The sequence below is a fragment of the Siphateles boraxobius genome, unplaced genomic scaffold, assembly GCF_051911475.1.
Source record: "Siphateles boraxobius isolate OS27281-9 unplaced genomic scaffold, OSU_SipBor_1 24, whole genome shotgun sequence".
NCBI lineage: Eukaryota > Metazoa > Chordata > Actinopteri > Cypriniformes > Leuciscidae > Siphateles > Siphateles boraxobius.
In genome coordinates this window covers 5,671,643-5,684,531 of record NW_027508855.1, presented here as the reverse complement: position 1 = coordinate 5,684,531, position 12,889 = coordinate 5,671,643, and the positions used below count along the sequence as shown (strand labels likewise).

At 34.4% G+C, this 12,889-nt stretch overlaps 2 protein-coding genes across 2 annotated transcripts; both read left to right on the top strand.

Moving 5' to 3' along the window:
- The first annotated feature begins 703 nt into the window (after positions 1-703).
- Positions 704-4,834, top strand: tbx3b (T-box transcription factor 3b). Its single transcript, XM_077240913.1, has 7 exons — positions 704-1,227; positions 1,814-2,081; positions 2,322-2,468; positions 2,594-2,670; positions 3,315-3,448; positions 3,573-4,111; positions 4,322-4,834. Exons 1-7 carry the CDS (start codon positions 935-937, stop codon positions 4,631-4,633), a joined length of 1,770 nt encoding a protein of 589 aa, XP_077097028.1. The 5' UTR covers positions 704-934; the 3' UTR covers positions 4,634-4,834.
- A 2,730-nt stretch (positions 4,835-7,564) lies between these two features.
- On the top strand, positions 7,565-12,858 carry tm2d2 (TM2 domain containing 2). Its single transcript, XM_077240912.1, has 4 exons — positions 7,565-8,101; positions 8,223-8,310; positions 8,908-9,023; positions 11,870-12,858. Exons 1-4 carry the CDS (start codon positions 7,827-7,829, stop codon positions 12,081-12,083), a joined length of 693 nt encoding a protein of 230 aa, XP_077097027.1. The 5' UTR covers positions 7,565-7,826; the 3' UTR covers positions 12,084-12,858.
- Positions 12,859-12,889: the final 31 nt, after the last annotated feature.

Below are 12,889 nucleotides of genomic sequence, written 5' to 3'. Positions count from 1 at the left end.
GTCTATATTTCCAAATGTAAATTTCTGCATATTAAATGTTGAGGTTAAGTTGTTGCAATGGAACCATTTAACAATCTGTTTTAGGATCATCCTCAAAAATGGTACAAGTAGCCTAATGTACAAAAATATCAAATTAATTGTAATTGTATAAATGTAAAATATTGACTATAGCCGTGTGTGCCAAATATATAGGCTATATATATATATATATCAATGTCAGATATATAAGATAGGCCTATGACTTTCTAGACTGAATGTACAGTATTTCAGTGTGATTTTATTGTGTTCTTCTGCCATTAAACTATTATTAAATAATAGGGAATTTTTGTACATGTGTCATAGAATATACAAAATCACTGAGAAAGAAAACATACACCTGATCTGAGTAATTACTTTTGACACAAACTTTGTGACAACTAGATGGTCTCCTTTAAATGCCCTACATTCTTTCTTCACTTTCTTCACAAACATGAGCAGAACTAAACTCTGGACAGCTGATGTTCCATTTGTATCAAGTTGCAGTTGATTTGTTGCAGTTGATTCTTTATAAAAATCGATTTACCACGCCCTTATGAAGCACAATTGGTTTGCATGCGTCCGCGGAGCCAATCAGAACCCCCGACTGACCCGTCCCGACCAGAAACCACTATGCTCTCTGGAGATCCGGCATAAGGTCCCCAGGGTTCATCTGTGCGCACGAGACCCCTTAAAACAACCTTTACTGTCTCTGCAGTTGGGATTTTCTCTCAACAGGACAAAGACATGAAAGCATGAATGGATGACTCATTCAAAAACGCGAGATTAATTTTGATAAACAGTAGTAGGCTACAACTTCTGACACACTGAAACTAGCATGATTCCACATAAGGAGTGAATGCTGAAGATTTCAGGGAGGAGGTGTGGGGATGGAGTAGCCTAAATATAAGTTGCGAGAATGGCGTATCACTTTATACCGGCCAGTTCCACAGACTTCACGACTAGTTCGATGCTTGGACAGCAGTCACAGTTTTTTCCTGTTGGATACGGGAAACAGCAGTTTGCGAACGTTCTCCATAACTCTATTCGCCTGGCACTCAAAGAAGCCGCTTCCCCCGCGCACCTCTCTGTCGAGACGAGAGACCTCGGACTGACACCTGAGGATGACCCCGTGGTACACCTGGAAGCCAAGGAATTGTGGGGGCAGTTTCACAAAAGCGGAACGGAGATGGTCATAACAAAGTCTGGAAGGTAAGACAAATCTTTAAAACAACTCGACCCGTGAGTGTCTTTTAAAAATTCAGTGTGACGATATCAGTTATTCATGTGTAAGCAATTTATCTATTTTGTGGTGCCTGTGTCACTATGTAGCCTAATTCTGAATTGGACACTTGCAACATAAGGTTTTTAGAACTTTGACTGAAGTTCTGGCAAGGTTCTCTCAAAGTTAAGAAAGAAAATTCTTACAATAACGTGAATAGAATGTTCGTTCGAAGTTATCTGGCCTCCAAAAATGCTCTTAAAACGTTACTAGCCTACGCACGTTCCCCTGAACGTTTTAGTTGGACGTTCATGTAACATATTTCAAATGTTAGGCTACTCGTTGCAGAATGTTCAAACAAGATTAAAAAAATATCCCAAAATGTTTGCAAAATTGTTTCTTTAACGTTCGCTTAACCAAGATTTTTTGTTAACTGGTAATTATGAAATGTTAAAGAATATTTAGAATCAGAAATAACGTTTCCATATTTGAACATTAGGTAAAAAAAACATTCAAAGAACATATTTTTGTTATTTGAGTGTAAACGACAAGTGATAGATTGTTTGCTTCTTTGAGGCGCATGTTTCCAGCGTTTAAAGTGCGCTGCAGCGGCTTTGACAGGAAGGCGAGGTACATCCTGCTGATGGATATAGTGGCGGCTGACGACTTCAGATACAAGTTTCACAACTCCCGTTGGATGGTGGCTGGAAAGGCCGATCCAGAAATGCCCAAACGAATGTACATCCACCCAGACAGTCCTGCTACGGGGGAGCAATGGATGTCCAAAGCTGTCACCTTTCATAAACTCAAACTGACGAACAATATATCTGACAAACATGGATTTGTGAGTAGCCTATTTAATATGTGATTCATAATTTATGAACGACCTTTATTGTAAATTTCACCTTAAACTAATTTTCTCTCTAACCAAGCAAGTGTAGGCTACCCTTAAAGGCAAATTGCTCTATGAAAATTCATCAAGATTTAAAAAATGGTGGAATCCGAACAGAAATGTTTTTAAATTATTGTTTGAAAATCATTCATGTGCAATGATTATGAAAAAGGATATGATTTTGTTTTGCAGACAATTTTAAACTCCATGCACAAATATCAGCCGAGGTTTCATATCGTTCGAGCCAACGACATCCTCAAACTTCCTTACAGCACATTCAAAACATACGTGTTTCCTGAGACTGAATTTATCGCTGTTACGGCATACCAAAACGAAAAGGTGACAGGATGGATTAAAATGTTTCATCCATGAAACCATATATTATCCTAATAAAGTTGTAAACAATTTTCACAACACTTAAGAAATGTGATATCTTCATTAACACGTTAACATTACCGTTACAGATAACTCAGCTGAAAATCGATAATAATCCATTTGCAAAAGGATTCCGCGATACCGGAAATGGGAGACGAGAGAAAAGGTCAGTTTGGTCTTTCAGATTTCATAAATATGCCTATAAATATTGGCTACTGTTTCAATTTTCAATTAATGATTCTATTTAGCATTTTCATTTATTCTCAGGATAAATTATATGATCAGCCTTTAGCCTACTGAAAAGTTGAGCTAGACCTAATCCATAGGATCATTTCGGAATGTAGGCTATTTGGTCTGCCCTCTTTTGTTTTAATGACAGCAGCACTGGAGCTGTATGAACACAACTTTGTGTAAAACCTGATGATTATGTTCTCCAACATGATTTGACATTGATTCACAAAGGATCATTAACCTTTGGAATAAAGGAGTTCACATATTTGATTAGTGACAATCTTTCTTATTTATGTCTTTGTTCTGTTAGTATGTATGTAATACGTATGAATGTATGTGAAGTAACCTATGTTTATCCTGAGGTCCCCTTGAAAACGAGATGTCACATCTTAAGGGGTTTTCCTCTTAACAATAAATTTGACAAAGTATATTTATGTCATGTCTTTGTTTTTAATTTCTCACAAACTTTCTCTTTATTTCCATTTTGAATCTCAGATGTTGGACTTATGACTTATGATCAGCACGGTCCGAAAATAATCGTTTTAATATCCACTGACATGATTATTTTTCAATACTTAGGAAACAGATGTTGCATCAGAGGTGCGATGTGGAAGCGAAAAAAGCCAATGTGTTCACAGACGACTCATCGTTTGACCAAAGTTCATCAAATTATTTAATTCAAGAAACAAATGTCGTTACATCAACTTCAACAGGTTTCAATTGGAATTTAATTTATAATATATATATATGCTTTTATCATCTATTTTATAGGCTATTAATAGTATTGGTATTCTTAACACACATTTATGAGATATTTTTATTATATATATTATACAGATACGAATGAGAGCGACATTGATGGATATGGAGATGAGAAGGAAAGCAATGAAGATGAGAAGCAGTCAGTTTCTCAAAATGTGCAAAATTCCAGAGTAATCTCTACAACAGTGCAAGAGTCCAAGGACAATTCAAAAGAGAAGATACAAGGAGACTGGAACATAGAAGTCAACAACAAGGAAAAGCTTGGTGAGGAGGAGGCTACTGAACATTTACCCTTTGATAAAAAACATGCGGAACAATCCAAGTTTGCAGTTGATGTGACTGATGTTTCTCAGAAGGCTTTGCTCGCTCGGCCCTATTACATCCCCCATCCAGGCCTGATCAATTCGCTGCGTGTGCCGGCACAAGTCTTGTCAAATTTATGTCAGTTTCATTATTTTGGAACACTTCCACTTTTGGCATCTGAAGCAACTGGTCCTTGGTTATCTCGAAGGTCAAATGAAGGGGAGGGTCAAAGTCACACCACTTCAGTCTCAACCTCACAACAAAGACTTACTGGCATGCCAGATTTACCACCTAACAGAACAACCTCTCAGGTAGGTCCATAATTCATGATGTAAGCCTAATATATCACTAAAAATAAAAAAGAATTTAAAATAAAATGATTGATTTTAAAGTAATAAAATATAAAAGACACAAAACATGCTAAATGAAATATGTTGTGTTGTTTTATAGTCTTTAACTTGCATGTTCATTATAACAACAAATATATTTAGTATATATTTTTAATTAATTAATTTTCACAGAATGTGCTTGTTTCGAAGCATGGAAGTGTCTTACCTTATCCACAGAGTTACACGACTACATCTGCTGCCTCCTCCTCTGCGGTACCATACCAGGTTCAACACACACCTTTTCTCAACGTTGGCTACCAATCCCCATGCAGACCCTACCCTGTACCAATGTGGGTGCATGGCCGAAAAATGCCACAAACCTCAGTATTTATACCATATGGTGAAACTGATACAAATGAGCATGCTGGTATTAGAACTCCTGGATCAACTGAGTTTAGATCAAAACCGAATGAGGATCAAAACACAACGTGTCGGGATCTCTAGAGATGTCTGTACAGGAACAACAACAAATTTAGTAAGCTGTAATGATGTGCATTATAAGTCTATTGAATGTGTCAACTGAAGGTCTGGATTAAAAATAATATATACTATTTATTCTTTAGTCTTTCTCTGCTGTGTAAATGTATGAAAATGCATAAAAAACATGAAGTTGCAGAGCAACCATTAAATAAATTTCATAGCAATTTCTCTGTTTTCCCATTTATTTGCTTTACTTCTATTATTATTATTATTATTATTATTTAAACAGTACTAAAGCAACCCTATACTATAGATGTGGTAAACCTCTATTTCAAGATTTTTTTTAATAAAAAATGTTTTATTTATTTTCAACAACAGTCTGTAATTGATAGTTATGGCTAATCTATACTGTACATCTCACCTAAGTTGATTTTTACTATGCAATATATCACAGTGTTAGCAATATAATTGTTTATTTAAGACTGTGGAGAGGGCCATGCAAATTTTTTTAAAATAATATGTAAATAAATAAATCTTACATTGAGATTTTTTATTTATAGTTTAAGAAAATTTACATACAACCTCACACCTTTAGTATTCATGAGAGTATTTTTTTTTTATGGTGCAAGATCTACTGGGCTACTGAGTTAAAAACAACTTTAGTGATACACATTAAGATTTATTACATTTCTAAATATATTATTCTTTCTAAATAAAAAATTGTCATACAGTGGATTCTGCAGTAATGAGAATGAGAAATGAGAAAATCTATCCTGTCAAGTAACTTTTATTGAAAAAAAAAGTTTCCCATAATACATTTGCCACAAAAACGGACGTTGAACTTTACTCCGACATGTTTAATAATATCGATGTATTTCTTGATACAAATAATCCTGAAAAATTAATGTTTTTCTTTTTTCATTCATTTCTTTTTTTATTAAATGCTTGAAGAAAAGAAAAGGACAAAAACCCCATTAACAACAATTATTGTCATAACACAATACAACAATACTCGAGAGTCCTTTAGTCTTTCAGTCCAGATCAAGTTCCTTCAATCTTTCAATCTGGATTAAATTCCTTAAATTTTTCAGTCCAGATGAAGTGCCAAGTACTGAAAATGTTTTTTTTACATTTTTTTTATTGATTATGTATCAAACAATAAGCAGACAAAGGACAGAACAGATATAACTTCTACAGGAATGAAATTATATCAAATGTAAAGTTTAAAAAAGAATGTTATTTTATATACATATATATATATATATATATATATATATATATATATATAATATATAGGCTATATATATTTTTTTTTTATTATATATATATATATATATATAAAATAACATGATACACATATACAGAAAAAACATTATGCGTTAGTGGTATTACCAAAAACATCATCATAATATTTCAAGCAGGGACGTGCAGAGAGATCCTCAGGGGCAGGGGCTCAATATATATATATATATATATATATATATATATATATATATTAGTATTATAAGTATATACTACTATTTTTTATGTTTTTTAAAGAAGCCTTTTATGCTCGCCAAGGCTGCATTTATTTGATCTAAAATAAAAAATAAAAAAAGTAATATTGTGAAATATTACTACAAGTTGAAATAATTGTTTTCTATTATAATACACTAACCTTTGATACTTTTTTCAGGATTCTTAGTTAAAAAAATAACATCATCTTCAAATAGAAATATTTTGTACTAATATACACAGTGTATGAACGGTAGTGTATAATACACTACCGTTCAAAAGTTTGGGGTCAGTTATTTTCTTTCTAATTTTTATAAAAGAAATTAATACTTTTATTCAGCAAGGATGTGCTAAATTGATATAAAAAAGTGATAATTAAGACTTATAAAATAATTTCTATTTTAATTTAATGTTGTTCTATTTAACTTTTTCTTCATCAATGAATCCTGATCCTGAAAGTATTCAACATTGATAATAAATCAGCATATTGGAATGATTTCTGAAGAATCGACACTAAAGACTGGAGTTATGGCTGTTGAAAATCCATCTTTGCATCAGAGAAATACATTATATATTTTTAAAGTGTATTAAAATAGAAAACTATTATCTTAAATTGTAATATTTTTTTAAATTGAAGTAATTTTTACTGCTTACCATTAATGGTACTTTTGGTGCTGTTTTGTGCAGTGCTTTGTAGTCAGTTAGCATCCACTGTTTCAACGACCCAGATTCAGATCGCTTCATAAATGTAATTTTCAAACGATTTATGAATGACCAGAAAATTACAGCTTCACTTCACATTATCCAGTGAAATTTGAACTTCTTGTGCCCTGCAAGTGCCAGATGACGATTGGTCGGTGTATTATACATGACAAACAGGCTTCGATGAATTATGTAATATTTTAAAATATGTGATATGTTGATTTTTAATTGAATTGACACACTACCTTTTATTATTGAAAAAAAAAAGTTTAAAAATTGCCGTCGAGCCATATAGGCCTAACGTTACTCACTGAAAGATCCATATTTGGCTCGAGAGCATCGGTTCCCGAGCAGTCGAGTAGTCTAGGGAATACGTTTTACACCAGTGCATTTTCATTTTAAAACGCATAACCTTCGCTACGGTTGCGCCTGTCCACACACACTGAGAGAGAGAGAGAGAGAGAGAGAGAGAGAGAGCGCTTCAGAACTCCTGACCTGACCTGATATTTAGATACACTATTCAATAAAATATATTTGTTTGACGGGCTGTGCGCAAACAGGAATATATATTATTTTTTCAAAAATAAAAATAAAAGCACCCCAGAAAAAAGGGCACTTTTCTCCAGGAATAAAAAGGGCAGGTGCTCAAGCCCCTTTTGATGTCTATGTGTGCACGCGCCTGATTTCAAGAATCTTGAATCTTCTTGTTCTTAATCAACCTTTGAGATTTGACTGAAAAAAAATGTGAAATGACGTAACGCTACACAATAGCGTCATCATAATGCGCCGCCTATTTTGACTACTGTACAGTTCAGTTTTAGGCTTGTGTTCACTTGCAGCTCTGTAATATGGTTCATATTCGGTCACAATATGGTACACAAGTCGCATAATATTAAATAATACCGCCAGTAATATGTCGACTGGCATTTATAGATGTGACTGGCAAAATCACCGCTGAGTAACTTAGCTTCTGTCTCGTCCATTAACTGAAAGATCAGCTAATGTTAGCCGTTCAAAAACCATGCCTCAGATTTCAGTCAACTACATTTTATTATGCGGACAGTTCCTATTGCTCTTTTCAGTGCTACTTTTACAGTGTCTGGACGGGATTCACTCGGAAAACTCAACCGACCCACCCGGAAACATAGTAACGACCAGCAAAACAGTTCTGTACAGCGAACAACCGGGAGCAACACTTGTGACGGAGAGTGTTATAACGTTACCTACTGAAACATCAAATCACACGGAGCAGTACGAGTACAACCCTCCGTCACCTGTCGTCCTCTGTCGATACCTGTAAGTTCACTTCATCTTTCTGAAGCACGGGGCCTGTTTTTTGTAAACAACAACAACGACGTACAGTTCAGTGGGCGCTGTTATAGTTTATGAAGATGTGCTATGCTATTATCTCTTTTAGACCAGAGGAATTCATATTCTGCCAAGATCCAGTCGATCACGGAGGAAATGTCTCTGCCTTTCAGGAGATGGGCTATGGATGTGTAAAGGCAAGTTCAGTTGGGTTACACTTTATTTTAAGGTGTCCTTGTTACAGGGCAATTATACATTTAAATACTGAGTAGCATTAAATAACAATCCCCCGGTTTCACATACAAGGTTTAAGTCTAGTCCCAGACTAAAATGCATTTTTGAGCTGTTTTAACTGAAAGCAACTTGTACTGAAATATCTTAAAATATGTCAGTGCCATTGTTTTGTTTCAAGATGCATGTTTATAAAAGATACTCTAATGTCCTCCTAAGTCCTAATCCTGGCTTTATCTAAGACCTGTCTGTGAAACCAGGCCTATGTGTACTTAATATAAAGGGCTATGGTTAGGATTAGGTTTGTTGTAGGGTTAGTTGCATGGTATTATGCATAATTTTTAGTTGAAACTATGGTAACTACATGTGAGTGTAACAAGGTCAAGGACACTGTAAAATAAAGTGTTAAATACATTTTTATTGGAAAGTCATGTTTCCCCCATAATCTGCAGTTCAGAGCCTTGAAAAACTCTTGCTTTTTAATTTTTTCTTAAATAAAATCCCTTCAAGCTGATGTTTATTTCGCAAAGCTCAAAACATACAACATTTACTTTTTCTTGTAGTTTGGCGGCCAAGTGTACAAAGATGTGAACCATACCCAGGTGTTATGCACGGCACTGGATGACATAGAGTGTGCTGGACCACGGGAGTTTCTCAGAGGCAATGAGCCATGCATCAAGTAAGTGAAATCGAATATAGCAGGGTTCCATGTCCTGGGCATTCTGGAAATCTGGAAAGTGGAAATAACTGCATTTTCTTTTTGGACTAAGTATAAAACGTATAACATGCTATTCATACTTTAGTGCAAATAGTGGGGGATACTACAGTATTTGCATCTCAGTGTCTGTATTGTAAGTAAGTACAGTTTAAGTACAGTTTATTTATAGGGCACATTTAAATTCAGCTTACACTGACCAAAGTGCTGTACAAAACAAACAGAAAATACAATATTTTCATAAAATCAAAGATAACAGTTGCTAATCCATAATTTAAAAGAGTAAAGATGTGTCTTGAGTCTAGATTTAAAAACAGAAATAGGATGTCAGGTGGCAACTGATTCCATTCGCAAACTGCAAAGGCTCTGTCACCTTTCCATTTAAGACGTGGCCGTGGGACATGTAGTAGAGCTTTATTGGCAGACCTAAAGGACTTCGGAGCTGAATTCAAATAAATAAGATCAGAAATATAAGATGGTGCTTGTCTGTTAAGAGCTTTAAAAATAATCAGCAAAATTTTTAATTAAGTTCTAAAAAAGATAGAAAGCCAGTGAAGAGAAGCTAAAATTGGAGCGACATGATCACTTTTTTTTTGCACTAGTTAACAGTTTATAGCTGCTGCGTTCTGAACCATCTGTAAATGTGCCAATGAAGATTGAGGAAGACCATGGTATAAAGAATTACACAATAGTCCAGCCTTGATGTAATAAATGCATGAATACATTTTGTAGTACATTATAAAACAGTATGCAATAATAACAACAACAAGATATTTAGTCTATAAAATGTATTTCTAAAAATCATATATTGGATGCTGCCTTATAAGGTCCTTTTACTTTTCATTAACCTTAGATGATGGGCAGAGTTATTGTCAATAGCTTTTGCCAACAAAATACGCTATTTGCACTTAATGTAAATAGACGCTCCGATATTGTATTAGATAAATTATTTAATATTGTTACATCGCTCCCCGGTCAAGGAGTATTAGCAATGACGAAAAAGGTTAAATAATTTGAGAAAGACAAGGAGGTTTTCCCGTGTCCAACCTCAGCACTACAACCAAGACACTTAATCTGGTAAAACTAAATTTAGTCTTTTATTTTAGTAAGAAATAAAGAACAAACAGAATTAGTCATAGTCTCAGGAGGGGTTTAAGACAAAACAACAAACAAAAATTCTTTCCAATTCTTTCTATGGTTAAAGAAAAACTAACTTACCTGCTCAACAAAGGAAAAAAATTAAAATCAACAGGGAACTTCGCTACCTCCCTAACTAAATCAGGAGAAAACTATTAAACAAAAGGTGGCACCCGCCTCCCTACTCAAAAAGAAGTAATTTGGTTCAATAGATTAAATTTCTTACAATTCAATGTTGGGTGGCACACAGCACACCAATCATAATCATACAACAGATTCAGTCTTCATACTTAACAACAACAGGGTCTGGGAAAGGAACCCTCTCCTCACAACAAACATGGTGGAATAAGAGGGGAAAAAAGAGGAGAAATACACCAAAAACAGCAATACGCATAGCAATAACCTTAATCACATCCCGAAATATAATTAACAAAAGAAACAACATGTCCCGGGACGTAACAATATCATAAAATCATAGAAATGATTATAAACTAAAAAAAAAAGGAAATATCTATACTTGATTTAACTGTAAAATATTTCATCAGTTAGTTATTGCTAACTGTTAGTTATTATTCAATAGTTATTGCTCTTTTATAGAATAAAACTTGATTGCTAGCCATATAAATGTTTGTTTTGTAAGCGAAGTGTTCTTTTGAGTCGCTTTGTTTTAATGAATCACAAAAATGGTTCACAAAATGTCTGAATGATTCATTAGCAAGCTGTTCTGAATAATAATGATTTTTTTTAATCGTTATCCAGTAATCACAAATGACTAGAAAGGTAATGGAGAATAAATTTGTAAAAAACGTCGGAACCCTGATAATAGCTTTTACTGATCATTCGTTTCACATATTTATTATTTTAAGAAAATAACACTAATGAGATGACAGCCAGTTACAGTTACACAAAGTGTTTCCCGTTGTTTGACGTCTGCTTCACAAGAGAGAATCACATCATTTTTCATTTCTTGACCACAAGAGGGCAGTGAGGTACTGGAGATTCCTTTCACTAAGAAGTCTATACGTGCATAATGTATCTGGCCATCAGTAAATGAGTCCCTTGATGACAAAACCAGTCTTATGGGTCATTTTTTTGAAATGGAGATTTATACATCACACGAAAGCTGAATAAATAAGCTTTCCATTGATGTATGGTTTGTTAGGATAGGACATTATTTGGCCGAGATACAACTATTTGAAAATATGGAATCTGACGGTGCAAAAATATTAAAACATTGAGAAAATTGCCTTTAAAGTTGTCTATTTATGTTCGCGATTGTGCTGCATTCACTCACAAGTATAAATGTTTTATACATTTACGGTAGGAATTTACTAAATATCTTCATGGAACATGATCTTTACTTAATATCCTAATGATTTTTGGCATAAAAGAAAAATTGATAATTTTGACCCATACAATGTATTGTTGGCTATTCCCACAAATATACCCGTGCTACTTAAGGCTGGTTTTGTGATCCAGGGTCACAAATAGTTGTATCAATTCACAAGCTTTACACTAAACATTAACTATTATCATAATGAACTTAAACTGTCGACAGTGTGTTCAGTGCATGCATAGCTTACATGTGTTTGCGCAATTCTTTTTATTTTTTAAGTTATACAGTCTATTAATGCATTGACATTAATGGATTGTTTTCCTCTTTGATATTTAAGATACACAGGACACTACTTCATCACTACCCTACTGTACTCATTTTTCCTGGGGTGTTTTGGTGTCGATCGGTTCTGTCTCGGGCACACTGGGACTGCGGTGGGAAAGCTGCTTACCCTGGGTGGCCTTGGCATCTGGTGGTTTGTAGACCTCATTCTCCTGATAACAGGGGGACTGACTCCCAGCGACAGCAGCAACTGGTGCACTTTCTACTGACATAAAGTGACTGCAGCTTTTCACCTTTCTTGTAATCGCAAGTTATATTACATACACTGAATGCATGTGGGCTTACATGGGCCTTATTTGCCATTATTATTTGTAAAATACTGTTGCTCTTATTTCTTTTGTAAAGTGTTTATGTGAAGCAGTGATGTAAATAAATGCCATCTTCCAAGAGTAAAACTGTTACATTATATCTTGTTTATATATCAATATGTATGATGATCCAAGTGTAATCTTTACTAAACAAACAAAGTTGTCTCGGAAATTAGTTTGGTATTTTGAATACACACTACACTTCTCTGCCTTTGTTCTTTTTTGTTGTATGATCTGTCTGAACAAATGATGTTTAAAATCACCAAGTTTATTGCTGACCGTGCCAAAACAGCTGCAGAAATGTTACAGACCTTATTTTAGACTGAATATGTACAAAGAGCTGTCAACGGACAGATGTTATGAAACAGCTTGCAATTAAAAATACATACAACAATAGACTCTATTAAACATGCATCCCTTGGCAGAAGTCCCATGGCTTTTATCACACACTTTTCAAAAAACTATTGTGTGAAAAACTTTCCTTTTCATTAATTTCCTTTCATGTTTTGCAGTTTTCGTGTTCCTTGTTCATTATGTATGAGATTTATTTCCTGCTGAACAGTTGATCGGGCACTTTGGGGTATGATGCATGCAACACATCCAAGATTACTGCTTTAAAACATGTTCTCACAATTTTTGTTAAAACCATATGGATAAAAAGACTTGTTTGACTGGAGTGTGGCAGTGAAAATGATTCCTTACTTGAC